This window comes from Triturus cristatus, chromosome 12, assembly GCF_964204655.1.
Source record: "Triturus cristatus chromosome 12, aTriCri1.1, whole genome shotgun sequence".
Lineage (NCBI taxonomy): Eukaryota > Metazoa > Chordata > Amphibia > Caudata > Salamandridae > Triturus > Triturus cristatus.
The window spans coordinates 770,382,645-770,400,646 of NC_140595.1; the positions used below are offsets into that span (position 1 = coordinate 770,382,645).

General features: G+C 49.4%; 1 protein-coding gene across 7 annotated transcripts in view; it reads right to left on the reverse strand.

Annotated features, from left to right (window-relative positions):
* CHD3 (chromodomain helicase DNA binding protein 3) overlaps nucleotides 1-18,002 on the reverse strand; it is a 1,560,957-nt gene that overhangs the window by 329,664 nt on the left and 1,213,291 nt on the right. For all 7 annotated transcript variants that reach the window (XM_085639027.1, XM_085639025.1, XM_085639026.1 and 4 more), the window contains one exon: nucleotides 16,731-16,864. In XM_085639027.1, the coding sequence (XP_085495153.1) occupies nucleotides 16,731-16,864 (134 nt within the window). The remainder of the gene's footprint in view (nucleotides 1-16,730; nucleotides 16,865-18,002) is intronic.

Sequence of the window (18,002 nt, forward strand, 5' to 3'; positions counted from 1 at the left end):
TGTCCAGAGGCCCAGCTGAGGCTACACAGAACAAACCGTGTTTCCAGTTTTTCAATGAACTCTCCGGGGCGCTTGTAACCTGTTAGCACTTAGCAGTTTTTTTATTAAACTGATCCTTAGTTTTTTAGATTCTTCTGTGCACAGGAGAGATGGCAACAGCAAGCAACCCCCACCTTTTGTTAGACCCTTTTTTTACTTCACTTAAAATACAGAGGGTAGAGAGACTCCCAAACATGGGAGAGAAAGTGCTATGAAACCCAAACAAAGCCCCCAAGAATGATCACAATGTACCTTTATAGTGCCACAGCTACCCTGAAAGGGCTTCATGTCGCTCTATACCGTAAAGGTAAGAAGAGAGAGACAACTCTACTAGAATAACCAAGTCATAATCTTTTTCTGTGCCGGACTGTCAGGAATGAAGTGAGACCTGATGTCTGCAGGTCTTTTTCCTAAAAAGTGACTGGTGACTCATACGGAGAGCTCTAAGCAGTGAATGCTTTTGCACTGGGAAACAGTGAAGAGACTGAAGGTGTTCAGTCATATGGTAACAAGGAGGTATGCCTTCAGGAGCCTGGCCATGCCGTTTTAGACAATTACATCTCATTTTATAGCCCTAGAGACCGGGTGATCAAAGGGACTGGCGTGTGCAAAATCTGTTTCTCAAAACCACCCTTGTTTTTGGCATACCATTGCAGGACAGCTTCTTCCAAGTGCTTATGGCAACAGCATGTAGATGCAAGGGGCTAGTCAGTCTGCAGGTCTGTAATCCAGGGTTGTCCAACTTAGGTCCATGTGCACTGTCTCCATGCTAGGCCTATGACAGCAGCAAGGAGAATAATTGGGCTAGTCATTCTGCAGGTCTGTAAGCCAAGGGTGTCCAACTTGGGTCTATGTGCCCTGGGTCCGTGCTGGGGTCATGACAGCATCTAGAAGGGGAAAGGGGCTAGTCATTCTGCAGGTCTTTAAGCCAGGGATGTCCAACTTAGGTCCATGTGCTCTGGGTCACATCTCCTCTAGAGGCAGCAGCTTCAGGGAGGCCCGGTTTTGTGTCGGCTGCTTGGTAGACATGAAAATGTATTCAGGGATATCTGGGGATCACCTGCTTTGGGCCATATTCTGAAGGGGTTTATCTGGAGGTACTACAGCCTGGCTTTGTATGCACCTTTCCTTCGTTGTACAAAAGGTGAAAAACATTTCCTGCTTCCCCAAATTCTGTAAGAGGGCTATGCTAGATCCAATCAAAGTGCAAGGTGCAAGGTGTCTGCTTAAACAGTAAACACAGCTGCCAAATGATGGCGTTGGGTTGATCTCTTAGAGCAGATTCCAGCTCACTCACATTTTTGGGTTATCTCCACTTTGCTTTAGCTGAGGCTGTCTGTGTGTTTTGTTAGGCTCAGAGGGTGTTGGGCCAGTCGGGGAAGTGGGTGGGGCCATTATAGGAAGTGGGTGTGGTCTCTTAAATAAAATTGAGCACCTGCACTTAATATTTTACAAATTAAGCACTGGAAACAGGTAAGATGCCCATATATGCTGTATCTAAATAAGATGAAACTGGAACAGATAAAGGTAGCCGGGGAGGTGGGTGGGCATGTGTGGATCTGCAGCTCTACATGCCAAGAACAGATGCATACTGGTAAGTAGCATTTTCTATTCGAGGCATATGAGCTGCAGATCACACACTATGCATAGATTGTATAGTAGTACCCCTCCTTAGCGGCGATCACCAGTATCTGTTGCACTAGTTTGAATGAAATAATGTTTTGAGTACAGCCTGGCCCACACTAGCTTGCTGTTTTGTTTGCACATCTACACAATAGTGCTTTGTGAATGTGTGCGGTGTAGACCATGTAGCTGCTTTGCAGATGTCATGTAAGGGAATGTTCCCTAAAAATGCCACTGAAGCCCCTATCTTTCGGTTAGAGTGGGCTTTAGGGGGAACTGATAATGTTCGTTTTGCTTTGCGATAGCAAATCTGTATGCATTTGACAATCCACCTTGCTATCCCAGATTTTGAGATGTGGTTGCCTTTATGTGGTGGTGAGAAGGACATGAAAAGTTGTTTTGTCTTGTGAAAAGGTTTTGTTCTCTCAATGTAATAAAGCAGTGCTCTTTTGACATCTAGAGTGTGAAGAGCTCTTTCTGCAAATGTTTGTGGTTGCGAGAAGAACACTGGCAACTCTACAGACTGATTGAGGTGGAAGGGAGAAATAACCTTAGGGAGGTATTTAGGATTAGTTCGGAGAACAACCTTATTATAATGTATTTGTAAGAAAGGTTCCTGAATGGTTAGTGCTTGGAGCTCACTAACTCTTCTAAGAGAAGTGATGGCCACTAAAAAAGCAACCTTCCATGTTAAAAACTGTAACTAACATTTATGTAGATGTTCAAAGGGAGGACCCATCAGTCTTGTGAAAACTATGTTTAAATTCCACACAGGTGAGGGTGGTACTCTGGGAGGAATTCTTCTTTTGAGACCTTCCATAAATGCTTTGATGGCAGGTACTCTGAAAAGAGATAAGTGTTGCCTATTTTGTAAATAGGCCGCTATGGCAGCGAGGTGCAACCTAATAGATGTATATGCTAAGTTACACCTTTGGAGATGTAGAAGGTAACCTATGATGTGTTGGATAGACACATCTAGGGGGTTGATGGTGTTGTTATGACAATATATAACAAATCTTTTCCACTTGGCTGCATAGCAGGATCTAGTGGTGGGACGTCTAGCCTCTTTATTAACGTTCATACAGTCAGGGGGAAAGTTAAGGTAACCGAATTCTAAGACCTCAGGAGACAGATCGCAAGGTTGAGCTGAGCTGGGTCCAGGTGTCTGATCTCTCCACGGTGCTGAGTTAATAGGCGTGGGGAGAGGCGCAGTTTTTGGTGAAGAACTTCAGAGAGTTCCAGTAATGTGGTGTACCACGGTTGTCTGACCCAAGTTGGAGCAACTAGAATGAGAGTCAGTGAGTGTTGCTGTAGCTTTCGCACCACCAGTGGCATGAGTGGGAGAGGTGGAAAAGCGTACGCTAATCTGTCTGACCAATCCATCCATATCACATTGCCTTTGGACAATAGGTGTGGAAATCTGGCGGCAAAGCTTGGGCATTTGGCATTTTCGTGTGTGGCGAAGAAGTCAATGTGTGGTTGGCCCCACATTTGAAAAAATGGTTGAAGAACTTGTGGATGAAGTTCCCACTCGTGAATCTGTTGCGTTTGACGGCTTAACAGATCGGCTATGTTGTTTTGGACTCCCGGGACATGTTGGGCTAGGAGAAAAATGTTCTGCGGTACAGCCCATCTCCAAATGCTTTGCGCTAGTTGAGAGAGCTGCAGAGAATGTGTCCCGTCTTGTTTCTGTATGTAGTACATGGCCTGGCATGTTGTCTGTGCGGACTAGGACAGCCTTGCCTGATATTTGCTTCTGGAATGCCTTTAGGGCTAGGAATATGGCTAGTAACTCCAGGTGGTTGATGTGGAGTAATTTCTGTTGAGGAGTCCACCTGCCCTACATGGTGTGATGTAAAAGATGAGCTCCCCAGCCGGAGAGCAATGCGTCCGCTGTCAGGACGATCTGTGGAACTGACTCTAGGAACGGTTGCCCTTTGGAAAGGTTTTTGGTGTTCCACCACTGCAGAGAGCAATCAGTGCGACTGTCTACCAACACCAGTTCTGTTAACTGACCTTGAGCATGGTTCCATTGACGTGCTAGGCACTCTTGTAGGGAACGCATCTGGAGTCTTGCGTGAGGCACTATGAATATGCAAGAGGCCATCATCCCTACGAGTTGCATGAACACTCGAGCTAGAAGAGAGTGTTGAGGCTGAAATCTGGTTATGAGCGTTTGCATGCTTGCTATCCTGGCTGGACTGGGATAAGCGAGCGCTTTTGAGGTGTCTGTTGTGACACCTAGGTACTGTTGTATGTGGGATGGTTGTAGATTAGACTTTGCGTGGTTTACTGTAAACCCCAAGTCATGGAGCAGTTGAATAGTGGCGTGAGTGTGGTGTACACACTGATTGTATGAGCTGACTTTTATGAGCCAGTCGTACAAATATGGGAAGACGTGAATTTGTTGTCTTCTTAGATGAGCTGCCACTGCCGCCAGGCACTTGGTGAATATCCGGGGTGCTGTGGTGACTCCGAAAGGGAGTACGTTGAATTGGTAGTGTTGACCGTCTATTACGAACCTGAGATATTTCCTGTGAGATGTGTGAATGGGAATATGGAAGTAGGCGTCCTTGAGATTTAGAGTGGCAAGGAAGTCGCCTTGTGAAAGAAGAGGAAGGACCTGCTGAAGTGTGGTCATGTGAAAATGGTCTGAGTGTATGTAGAGGTTTAGGGATCTGAGGTTGAGAATAGGTCTCAGAGAGCCGTCCTTTTTTGGTATGAGAAAGTACAGAGAGTAAACTTCTGTGTTTTGTTGGTGCAGAGGAACTGGTTCTATTGCACTCTTTTGTAGGAGGGAGATGACTTCCTGCTTGAGCAGTGATAAATGTTCTGACGACATTGGGTGCTTTTTGGGAGGTATGTTTGGGGGGTAGAGGTGAGTTCTAGACAGTAACCTGATTGAACGATTTGTCTCACCCACCTGTCTATGGTGATGTTGCTCCAAACAGGCAGGAGCTGTTGTAATCTTCCCCCGACTGGCATGGAATGGGCTCGGGGGGAACGGTGGGAAGTCATTGGGTAGGGGTGGAGGCAGAACAGGTGTTGTTTGGCTTGCCTCTACCTTTGTTATTGTTACCTCTGTAGCCTCCTCTCTGGTAACCTCTGGTGAATGTAGACTGGTTGGGAGTCTTATAAGAGGTGGAGGGGTTGTCAGAGGAGTATCCTCTGGAGGTGCCCTTGTAAGAGGAACGACGAAAGGAACGTCTGGGAGCTTGTGATTGCAAGGCTCCCATTGATTTAGCTGTGTCCGTATCCTTCTTCATCTTTTCAAGGGATGAATCTACTTTAGGGCCAAATAGGTGTTCCTGATCGAATGGTTGGTTTAAGATGGAACTTTGTACTTCAGGTTTAAAACCTGAAATGCGTAGCCAGGCATGTCTACGCAGGAGAACACTTGTGTTGACAGCTCTGGAGGCGGTATCTGCCACGTCCAGCACGCAACGAATGGAGGTGTTGGTGATGAGTTTTCCCTCCTGTATAAGGTGATTAGCCTTGTCCTTATATTTGTCTGGGAGGTGTTGCAATAGGGTTTCCAGCTGGTCGTAATGTGCCCTATCGTACCTGTCTAACAGTGCTTGAGTGTTGGCGATACGCCATATGTTAGCTGCCTGTGATGCGGTTCTTTTGCCAGAGGTGTCCAAGTGTTTGGACTCTTTATCGGGGGGTGGAGTGTCCCCTAATGTCTGAGAGTTGGCCCTCTTTCTAGCATTGGAGACTACAAGGGAGTCTAGTGGTACGGGGCCCTTAATGTAAGCTGGGTCTGCTGGGGCAGCCTTGTACTTTTTCTTGATCATGGGGTTAATAACCCTAGCCCTAACAGGATCTTTAAATACCTCAGGTGCATGCTTGGTGACTCCTTTTAGCATGGGCAGAATAGTGGTGGACCTTTGTGGGTTATCAAAGGTGTCCATAAGGAAACCGTCTTCCACAGGGTCAGTATGTAAGTCCACCCCATGGTATTGGGCAGCTCTGTGGAGGAGCTGATGAAAACCCATTGTATCCTCCGGAGGGGAAGGCCTAGAGGGGTAGATGTCATCCTCTGGAACATTAGGGACATCTGGCGTATTGTAATCATCCCAGGGGTCTGGGGAGTAAGGTGGACCCCCTAGTGGCTCATCATCGGCACCCCCTCCTGTGTCATCAGAGGTGTCATCATCATCCACTGGTGGAGGAGATGGTGTAGGAGAATGGTGTGGTGGGGGAGGAGGTGGAGGAGGAGGTGGAGAAGGGACCCTGAGGGGAGATGTGGCAATGTCCCTTTTTTTAGGTGGTGGAGCCAGTACAGGCGTATCCAATGGTCTCTTCTTTGTACTCAAAGTCAGCTGACCAGTTTTAGGGTCTTTTAGAAGAGTTTTCTGTTTAGGGTCTGGTCTAAATAACTCTTCTGATAGAGGCTGGTCTTTCGGCGTCGACCGTTTCGGATCGCCAGACTTGCGGGGCACCGATTCTGGAACGGTTTTGTGCTCCCTTGGCTTGGAACTGTGATGTTTTACAGTCTCTATGGCCGATTGTGGAACCGGGTGTATTTTCGGTTCCGGAGATTTTTGCGGTTCCGAAGGGTGTGAATCCGAAGCTTTAGGAATCGGCTTTTTGCTCGGATCAGAGAGTTTTTCGGAGTCGATGGGGCGGTGCCTGTAGATTTCGGTGCCGAGTGCTTGGATGTGGAGGCAGCAATCGGCACGGAGGAGGAGGACGGTTTCTTTTTCGGTGCCCGCTCGGTACCAATGGCAGACTGACTCGAGCCCGGGTCACCTGAAGGCTTAGTAGGATTCTTTGCTGTGCCCGAGGGTGGGGCATGGGAAGCAGTCTCTCGGTGTGCACCTGGGCCTGAAGGTGTGACCAAAGCCTTTTTCGATGGTGTAGGGAGGGGGTCGGAGTCGACGTCTTTACTTACGACCCGCTGCCCAGGAGTGATGTCCTCGAGGTCGGAGTCATCGGCTTCGGAGGCGCTGACGGGGCCTTCTTTGATCCGCTCCTGTTCTGGTACATCGACACCCTCCTGGATGATGTAATCGGGAATGGGTGCGGACGAGCGAGTCATTGTTCTCCTGGCTCGACGATCTCTAATGGTTTTCTTGGAGTCTCTGGCCTCATGCTCCGGTGATAGGCAGAGGTTGCACACCTCATGCAGATCAGTGTGGGGACATTTTGACCCACATTGAGGACATTTCTTGAATGGCATCCTTTCCATTAGCCACATACCAAGGCCCAAGTAGGCCCGAAGGCCTTCGTCGACAACCGGAACCGAGGACTTCGATGTTGAATAGATGCGCGACGCCTAGGGATCGCAATCGAAAACAATACCGGAGAAGGGTAAAGGATTGCGCGTCGAGAGTGGAATCGGTGACGGTTCCGAACTGGAGCGCGAGAAACACATCCGAGCCCGATGGCGGAAAAAACAATCTGAAGATGGAGCCAATGCCCATGCGCACTATCAACCAAAGGAGGAGTCACCTATCTTGTGACTTCCAAAGACTTTTCCAGGACAAAAACAAGAGCAAACACCCGGGCCCAACACCAGATGGCGATCTAGGCATAGTGTGTGATCTACAGCTCATATGCCTCGTACATAGATATACTGGAGTATCTATATATACATGTATATATCTGAAGATATGTATCACTGAAAATCTTCTGGAACAAGTGAGGAACAGGTAGAAGTGCACAGAGCTCAGTGGAGACTCCCTTACATGACGTGCAATAAAAAATCTGAGGGACTGGAGCTTCTCACAGGAGTGCTCCAGAGGGCAGTTCAACCTGATTGGTTGAAACCTACGTTTGGTTTCTTTTTTACAAAAGGACTATAATATGCTACTAAACTGAAGGGCCTAGGGCCTTTCAAGTCTATACCTATCATTGCATTGCTTTCCTAAGGTACCATGGGACTCCCATCTTGGCGACAGGAAATGATACTAGCATGTGAATCTATCAAAGATCCAATACTGGAGTAAACCTGGAACATCTGACCCCTGAAGTTTTTCTGCTACCACCATCATCACTTGCGCAAACACCTGAGGAGTTCTGACAAGAGCAAAAGGGAGCACAGCAAACTGAAAATGCTCCTGACCACCATGAACCAACGGGCATATGGAAATAGGCATTCTGCAGGTCAAGCACCACCATCCAGTCTCCAGGGTAGAGGGCAGTCAAGATTTGGGCAAGTGTGAGCATCTTGAATTTTCTCTTCTGGAGGAAGGCATTAAGAGGTTGCAGGTCTAAAACAGGACGAGGGCTTTTGTCATTTTATCAGCACCAGAAAGTAGCTGGAATAACAACCAAAGCCTAATTCTGGCACCAGCATCCTTTCACTATCCCTGTTGGCCAAAAAGGCTTGTACTTCCTGCCGCAAAACTGATAGATGGCCCTCCATCAGTCGTTGAGTGGAGGGACGGCAGAAGGTGCAGTGGCATGGAAGAACAAGTTACTTACCTTCGGTAACGATGTATCTGTAAGAAACATTAGTTAGTTAGATTCCTCACCTTAGAATATCCCCAGGCGTCAGACTGGATCCGGAAGATTTTTCGTCAGCAATACCCCTTGCGCGTCGCTAGGCGTCATCTGCGGCTCCGCGTCCGTCGTCGGCGTGGTGCGCCGGAATGACGTCGTCGGAGTACTTAGACGCCGCCCTCGCGCGCTGACGTCAGTTATTGTACATAGCTTTCCGCGCCAGGAACGCAGAGCCATGCAAAGACCGACACTGGTGCCAAAAATAAAATCTAGGGGCCTGAAAAGGATAACCTTAACCCTAGATGTCAGTTCGCAGAACGGGGAGGATGGGTGGGTCGGTGAGGAATCTAACTAACTAATGTTTCTTACAGATACATCGTTACCGAAGGTAAGTAACTTGTTCATCTGAAAGAAACACGTTAGTTAGATTCCTCACCTTAGAATAGATACCCAAGCAATACCATCCCCGGTGGTGGGTCTGCGAACCAAGATCACACCAGAAAGTCCTGGAGGACAGAACGGCCAAAGAAGCCATCCCTCCGGACTTGGCTGTCAAGGCAATAATGCCTGGCAAACGTGTGTAGCGAAGCCCACGTCGCCGCCTGACATATGTCCTGCAAAGGGACACCCCGTCCCAAAGCAGTAGTAGCCGCTGTGGCCCGAGTAGAATGGGCGCGCAGCCCAACAGGAGGGTCCTTTTTTGCCAAGGAATAACAAATTTTGATGCACAAAATGACCCACCGAGAGATGGTCCGTTTGTGCACAGCTTTCCCCTTCTTAGCACCCACGTATCCAACGAAAAGTTGGTCGTCCACCCGGAACTGCTTTGTGCGGTCCAAATAAAAGGAGAGCCCACGTTTTGGGTCCAGACGGTGGAGCCTCTCTTCCTCTTTGGAAGGATGCGGAGAGAAGGTGGGCAAGGTGACAGACTGCCCAAGATGAAAGGGGGTCACCACTTTCGGAAGAAAGGAGGGACGAGGCCGAAGGACAACCTTGTCCGGATGAACAGAGAGAAAAGGAGGCTTGGATGACAAAGCCTGGAGCTCACTCACCCGTCTAGCTGAGGTGATGGCTACCAGAAAAGCAGTCTTAAGCGTCAGCAGACGAAGAGGACAATTATGAAGAGGCTCAAAGGGAGCGCACATTAGAAATGTGAGAACAAGATTCAAGTCCCACTGAGGCATTACAAAAGGGACAGGAGGGAACGTGTGAGTAATGCCTTTTAGAAAGCGTGTTACTACAGGGGACTTGAAAAGAGAAGGCTGATCAGGAAGCCGCAAGAAGGCAGAGATGGCAGCAAGATAACCTTTCAAGGTGCCCAGGGCAGAGCCCTGCCGGGCCAAAGAAAGAAGAAAGAGTAGAACCTCAGAAAGAGGGGCGGAAAGGGGATCCACAGCCTTTGCTGTGCACCATGCCACAAATTTGTTCCACCGGCAGGCGTATACCGTCTTAGTGGAGGGACGCCTGGCTGCCAGAATGATATCACAGACTTCAGGAGGCAAGTCAAATGGCATCAACTGCCGCCGCTCAATCTACACGCATGGAGGTGGAGGCTGGACAGGTTCGGGTGGAGGACCGTCCCCTGCTGCTGCGACAGAAGATCCTCCCGAAGGGGCAGACGTATCGGAGGATCGGTCAACATACTGAGTAGCTCGGGATACCAGTACCTTCGTGCCCAATCCGGAGCCACCAAGATGACTTGGGCCCGGTCGTGCCTGATCTTCTTCAGCACTCTGGGCAGAAATGGTATAGGCGGAAAGGCGTACAACAGACCGCAACTCCACTCGTGACGAAAAGCGTCGCCGAGCAAGTGCCGCCTTGGAAATTCCAACGCGCAGAACTGCTGACATTGCGCGTTCTCTTCGGTGGCGAATAGATCTAACCAAGGCTCTTCCCACTGCTGAAAGAGACCTTGCGCCACTTCGGAGTTCAGACGCCATTCGTGATCAATCATGCACCGGCGGCTGAGTTCGTCTGCTCTGGCGTTCAGAGAGCCCGCCAGATGTTGAACCACTAGGGTGACGCCCTGGTGTTCCAGCCATGTCCAGAGGCGCAGAGCCTCCTGACAAAGGGTCCATGACCCCACCCCGCCCTGTTTGTTGCAATACCACATGGCGGTGGTGTTGTCCGTGAACACCTGCACGACACTTCCCCTGACAGAGGGAAGGAAGGCTTTCAGTGCAAGTCGGATCGCTCTCAACTCCAACAGGTTGATGTGGAGGCGAGACTCCGCCAGAGACCAGAGGCCTCTGATCTCCGCCTCTCCCATATGGCCACCCCATCCCAGGAGGGACGCATCCGTCACTACGACATGCTCCGGTTGGGGAAGGGAGAGGCTCTTGCCCGTGACCCAATCGCGGTCCGTGAGCCACCACTGCAACTGCTGTGCAGTGCCCTCCGAGATCAAGACATGGTTGGACAAGTTGCCGTGATGCTGGGCCCACTGAAACTTCAGGTCCCACTGCAGAGCCCGCATGTGCCGCCTGGCGTGATGCACTAGTACGATGCAGGAGGCCATCAGCCCCAGAAGCCGCAACACTAGCCTGACCGAAACCCAGGATAGAGGCCGAAAGATGGGAATCAGGACCTGAATATCCCGGACCCGCTGTTCCGGCGGATAGACCCGGAACTGCGCCGAATCGAGAACCGCTCCGATGAAGAGGAGCTTCTGAGAGGGACTCAGGTGTGACTTCGGCACGTTGATGGAAAACCCCAGCAAATGCAGGAGATCCGCCGTAGTCTGGAGGTGGGAGACGACTGCCTGGGGCGAGCCCGCCTTCAACAACCAGTCGTCGAGATAGGGGAAGACCGGAACCCCTGATCTGCGCAGATGAGCTGCGACCACCGCCATCACTTTCATGAACACCCGAGGGGCACTGGTAAGGTCGAAGGGGAGCACGGTAAACTGAAAGTGCTCTTGACCCACCGTGAACCGCAGGTAACGCCGGTGGGCCGGCAGGACGGGGATGTGGAAATATGCGTCCTGCAAGTCCAACGCTACCATCCAGTCTCCAGGGTCTAGGGCAGCTAGAACCTGAGCCAAAGTTAACATCTTGAACCTCTCCTTCCGGAGGAAGGCATTGACGTTCCAGAGGTCCAAGATAGGGCGTAGGCCCCCTTTGCCCTTCTTGGGAACCAGAAAGTAGTGGGAATAACATCCACGACCTACTTCTGGGCTCGGAACGCGCTCGACGGCCCCCTTGGCCAAGAGGGCCGAAACTTCCTCGTGGAGAAGATGCAAATGATCCCCCGAGATACGGTGGTGCTGCGGTGGCATGGCTGGAGGGGTCGTCTCGAAGGTGAGGGAGTAGCCCCTTCGGACGATTTGCAGCACCCACCTGTCCGATGTGATGGACCGCCAGTGGAGCAGGTGATGGCGAACTCTGCCGCCCACTGGCGTGGAATGGGCCTGAAAGCTCGGACTAGGAAGGCTTTGAGGCGGAGGCTGCCGGGGTGGATGTGGGCTGACCGCGTCGTCCTCCAGAACCGCCTCGGCGGAAACCACGTCCGCGACCGCGCGCAGGTTGGTTCTGCGGCTGGTGGCTAGGCGTACGTGAGGAGGCACCCCTTCCTTGGCCACGAAAGGGGCGAAAGGCGGAAGTTTGCGACCGCGGGGCTGAGAGGCCCAAGGACTTGGCCGTAGCCCGGGAGTCCTTAAAGCGATTCAGCGCACTGTCCGCTTTCTCACCAAAAAGGCGAGTGCCATCAAAGGGCATGTCCATGAGAGTGCTCTGGACATCACCCAAAAAGGACGTGGACCGCAGCCAGGCGTGACGTCTAAGCGCCACCGTGGTAGAAATCGCCCTACCCAGCGAGTCCGTAGTGTCAAGCCCACATCGGATAGCATGTCGTGCTGCATCCCTCCCATCGGCCAGAGCCTGGGTAAGTCGTGTCTGGACCTCCTCTGGACACAGGGGCAGCACGTCCTCCACCGTATCCCACAGAGAGTGGGAATAACGGTCCAAAAGACAGGCGGTGTTGAAGGACCGCAGGCCCAAACTAAGGGAGGAGAACAGCTTCTTGCCAAACTATTCCAGTCTCTTCGAATCCCAGTCCGGCGGAGCGGTCGGGAAGGAGGATTGGGAGGAAGAAGCCTGGATAACCAGGCTCTCGGGAGTAGGGTGTTGGGACAGAAAACTGGGGTCGCCCGGAGCAGGGCGGTGGCGCCTGGCGACGTTCCTGTCCACAGGAGGAACTGTGGAGGGCTTGGACCAGGTGCCCTGCAGAACGTCAATGAGGGCCTCATTGAATTGCAGCAGAGGCTCAGTGGAGCTTGCTGCAGACTGAAGCACCTCAGTGAGGACGTTAGTTCTCACAGCCACGGCAGGTAGCTCGAGCCCAAGGGCTGCGGCCGCCTTGGGCAGCACCACAGAGAAAGCAGCACCCTCCTCCGAAGCCACAGTCGGAGGAGAGATGAATCCAGTGTCTGGAGAGGTATCCAGACCACTGGCCTCCCCCAGTTCATCTGCCCAGTCCTGTGACAGCTGAGCCTGAACGGCCATAGGATCCTCGGACCCCTCCCATTTGCCCCCGTCATCCGATTCCTGGTAATCAGGAGGAAGGATCGGAGCCGGACAATAGACATAATGTGTCTCCAGCGGCGCCAAACGCGGCGTCCATCGACGCCGTAACGGCGCCGGGCCCGGAGCGGGGCTGAACTGGGGCACGACGCCGAGCGGAGCCGGCGCCGGAGGTGGAACCGGTGTCAACGCCGGCGGAGGAGGCGTGACGAGGTCGACTGGCGTCGGCGGGGACTCGGAACCGGGTCCCTCGGGCACTTGCGGCGTCGAGGCCGGAGCCGTCGACGGCGCCGGGGCCGGAGCCGCCGGCAGGCAAGGTTGCCCAGTCGGGTCCGCGGGGCCCGAAGGCGCGCCAGCGGGCGTCGACGGCAGAGCCAGGTTCCTCATGGCCGAGAGGAAGGCACTGACTTCCGCCGGCGTCGCGTCAGTCCCAGGGACCGGCGGGTATGGGGACTTGCGCGGCGCCTGCGGCTCCGCTGGAGCCACGGGGGTGGAACCACCCTGACCCTCGGCCGAGTTGCGCGACCGGCGAGGGGAGTCCGAAGAGCGGTGTCGCCTCTTGGACTTCTTGGAGTGCTTCGACTTACCTGAAGACTTGGAGCCAGACGATCGATGATGACGTCGGCTGCGGCTCCGCGACCGATCCTTGGACCTCCTCCTGGACCGGGATCGAGAGGGGCGCGGAGCCGAGTGGCGAAGCTCGAGAAGCTTACGGGACCGCTCCCGTCTAGCCTTCGAGGTCAGGGCCTTGCAGTCCGAACACGACTCCGCGTCGTGGTCGAGGCCCAAACAGTAAAGGCACCGGCGGTGATGATCCGTAACCGACATCAAGCGGTTGCAGTCAGCACAGGCTTTAAAACCAGGCATCCTACCGGCACCGGAGTCGAGACAAGATCAAAAAGGATCAAAAAACTTAGTCAAAAAAGACTAAAAGGGGTAGCTCTATCGGATCTGCGCTTACTGGCGCGGAAAAAAGAAGAACTGACGTCAGCGCGCGAGGGCGGCGTCTAAGTACTCCGACGACGTCATTCCGGCGCACGACGCCGACGACGGACGCGGAGCCGCAGACGACGCCTAGCGACGCGCAAGGGGTATTGCTGACGAAAAATCTTCTGGATCCAGTCTGACGCCTGGGGATATTCTAAGGTGAGGAATCTAACTAACGTGTTTCTTTCAGATAGGAAGTATATGCAAGCCACTCCTGTCCGATGTTATGGGCTGCAAACCTAACAAAACTTCAGATCCTGTGACCCAATGGGTGGCTGTGCTCCCCTAAGGGTATGTTAAAGGGGTTTAGTAGGTGGAACTGCAGAGGTGGCAGTGAACTGGTGGCCTGGCTCTTTTAGCAAACAAGCCATATAATCTTGAAAGATAAAGTAGACATACCTCTTTTTACCAAGGATAGGTAAAGGTTTTCATCTCGATAAGGATGTATCTCTCAACATGTTTTTGGAATCATTCTGCAGAGACTGTGCAAAGTCTTGTGTACTTAGATGTCTGAATGTGGCAAGGACATCTTTGTTTTCTATCAGGACCTCAGAAAAAGTATTCTGATCTCCAAGAAATCCTTAGGCATCTGTGGGGATGTGCACCACGCAAGGAAGCCACTATAGATTAATTCATGGAGTCACAGTTCAAGTTGTTCACTTAACCATACTCGTAAAGACGAAATCTGGGAAATGCCGGAAGGCTTTTGGAGGTGTGGCGGAGAATACACACACTGTGCTTTACGAAAATTCTACAAGCCGTAAGTGTTGGATGCTACCTCTAGGGTTGACTCCCTGTTTGGTCAAGACAAAAAGAAAATGCAGCTCTAGCTAAATTGTATACTGGAAGGCTTATACCAGCCCGACAAAGCATTAATGCTTGAATGTCCTCCTCTACAAAGAACTTAAGAGAATGAGATGTAAACATAGGTATAAATTACTCACTGTATTATCTAGAGTACCTTTTTCTTCAGAAGAATCATGAATAATATGAGAACGATTCCAACCTCTCAACTCAGTCCTGGTCACAATAAGTTCACTCAAAGGCAGAGTGAAGAACTGCACTAAAAATGTTTTATTTAAATGGTAAGAGCAAATTCATCCACACCCAGTGTTGTGAATCTGCTACAATATGGTCCAATAGCTAGACATCTAATCCACAGGAATGAATGGGCACAGATGAGACAAAGCTCGTCAGGTGCAGGCTGTTTGGACAGAAACCATCGGCATTTTAAAATTCTTTATGGTGTTCACAGGCAGCCAGTGAACCTCCTTTCTGGATGTGGGTGATACATCCAGAAAGGAGTAATGGGGAGGATAATAGTACCTGTTTCTGCAAATTATTAATTCTAAATCAAAATCATTTTCTCTATGCTACAGAGAGCCTAGAGAAGAACTTACTAATCAACTGCAAAAGCTATGGCTTGTATAATGTACTTGATCATTTTTTTCTTAAATCTATTTAATACCAAACGGACCAGAGGCAAGGAAATGTATTGTTGGCACGCTCTGGGTTCTTTGACAAGAAAAAATATTCTACACTCATATTTTTATTTTCTACTATAGTGTTACTGGGTTACAGTTTTAGAAAAAGGATAACGGAAGAGGGGCTAGAATCCGGCAGTGCAAAAACAGATTGTTATATTATGGTACATGTAAAGTGTATATCCATGGATCAGACACAGCATGTGGTGCACCAACTCATGGTCTAAGGGCATGACAGGGAGGAAAATGGGCGATGCTGCTTTTATCCTGCGAAGGGAAGCAGTGGAGGCTAGCAAGGGAGTTCTGCTTTTGTCCCAGCCGTGAATGGCCACACTCCCCTTCATGGAAGTCAGGTGACGCATCCTTTCTGTGCTACCAAACTCTGAATCCAAAATTAAGCGGGAAAGCAAACGTGCCATATCTGTGTCTTGGAGATTTGCCACTTAATGACGAGGCATGCCTTCAGCATCATGTTTGCTGGGCATTAGGGCTACGGCACTCCAGTCTTTCAATTACCATATTCAAAGTGGGCCCCACAGAAAGTAATTAGGATTTGTAAAAGATCAAATGTTTGATCATGTACTCATTTTTTTGAAAAAAAGAAATTAATTAAACCCACTTCCAACAAAACGAGTGAACCTGAAAGTGCTTACAGCCTGCAGTGTAATAGTTAAGACTAAATGCAGTGTACTAGTTAAGACTCAGACAGTACAGTGATTTTATTCACACAAATCTACTGAATAAATCCTGGAAAGTGGAAAAAAAGAAACATACAGCAATATTCATTTTATCCAGTAGTTCACCCTCCTCTCCAGTCACTTTTCCAACAATTTTTGACTTTGTACACAATGTTTAGGCTTATAATTTGTTGCCTTCAACGTATATATATATTTCACAGTGTTTTAATCAGTTTCTAGGTTATTTGTGTCTTGCAAAGGGAGATATGATGTGCCATCCAAGAAATATTTTTCAGTTGCTTTGCTTTTTTCTTTATTGAGTTGGAGATAAATACATTTTCTAGCTGTGTTCTTTGTTAATTTTTCTAGTCCCATTTGAAAGGGGAATGGGTCTCATTTCTCTGTCCTCTTTCCAATCTTAAATGAAGTGGACTCCCCAGATATGAAGGTCCACAAATGTATTTGATAGAAATTGATAAAGTTGCAAACAAATGAGTTAAAATTGTATATGGATTATGTTTGTCTGTGGAGTAATAAAGATTAAAAATGCCAGTGATCCTCTTTGTTTCACCCACGAATGAGCAGGAGCCATATGGCTAATGGATAGGACGGGACTCAGAGATATGAGGGGGATCATGTTCAGGATAACAATGGAGTTTTCAGCCCTGACCAATTTTACAGACAATACAAGATATAAAATGTTTTTTCTATAACGTTCTCTTAATATTAGCCCCCAATGTATCCAAGCAATGCTTCATTGAAGGTCATGACCCGCACATGAGGGCCGCTATGTTTTTTGTGTGCCCGGGCCTCTCTTTGGTCCCTGGTCAAGGTACAAGGTTAACTGCAGTGCCATGGCAACATGTTTTGCTTTCTGAGTTTGTCACAAATGACAGTGCAATTTTTTTTTATTTTTTATTTAAAGCAAGTACATATGGAAGAAAACCTACTTGAATTCTTTCTCTGTCTTGCCGCGCAGGTCTCGCACAAGCCACTGTGAAGAAAATGCATCCTGGGGAGGCATCCCCCACCTCATGACCGCATTCAGGAAGGCTTTGCGTTGACGGGTGTTGAACCCCAGGACCTGAAGGTGAAAACACCCAGATGTAAACTCCATTCCTTCATCCTTATATACAATGTTCCATCATGCACAATTCAGTACATTCACGGTCCAATACGCTCTGCCTTCTTCCAGCTAAATTCCGTGTTATATGGACTCCAATACAATACATTTATTCAAATTAATTACTGATGTGTAATTCTGCCCTCCAGCACTTTGATTTTTCGTAGATTTGTGTATTTTGAATAACTCAGGCAATATGCACAGATAATCCTGATCCTTGATTTGACACAATGCGTTAGTCAAGAAGCGAGTTCCTGGAGATAAAGCACTGCTTGGGCACTGAAAAGTTTCTCTCCAAAAACCCTCCCAAATGAAGAAAAGTGCCGGTAGTCAGTCAGTCAAAAGTTCTTTATTCGGCCAATATAGACCATAAAAGCACAAAGTGCAGGTAACTTAGAGGGAAAAGTACGCAATTGAGTGTTAAACACATATTTATGATTTTATGAAATACACATTTGGCAGAAACGTCCTTGTGTGTGAGGGACAGAAGCCTGTCCTAAATGCAAATAAGGCAAAGGATATTTTTGAGGTCAGCTAATTTTGATGGCCCAGGTGCCTAGCTGCCTTGTCACAGACCATGTTAGAGAGCATAGGGAGTAAGCGTAACATATGTGTCATAGCTGGATTCATCCCATCCCGCTGCTCTTGGTCTGGGTTTGTACAACTGGCACCTTCTCGTATAACCAGGTATTGATGTTGCAACCGGAAATGAACGGCATGCATGGCATAACCTCATATGCTCTTTTCTACACCCCTTATGGATTTCAGCTTTTAATACAGTGCGACGATTGAGGCGTTCAGTTATATTAAAGTAGATATGGTGAGGTTGGTGATTATCTTTAACAAACTATACGGTATTTTCTTTGCTTTTGTTAATTTCGTTTGAAGTGAGGGCAATTTCACATGACACTTGCTTACATGCCCCATTCCATGCCACGGGGGAGAATGATCATAGAGCATAAATTCTGCCACTGGACGGTTAATTCTCTAGATGTAAAGCAACTGTTTGCTCTTGTGGTTACCTGTGTGAATGTATATCAACAACAGGGGAAGCCCCTAATTTACTCTTATTCTGGACACATCTAGGATTGAATCAATC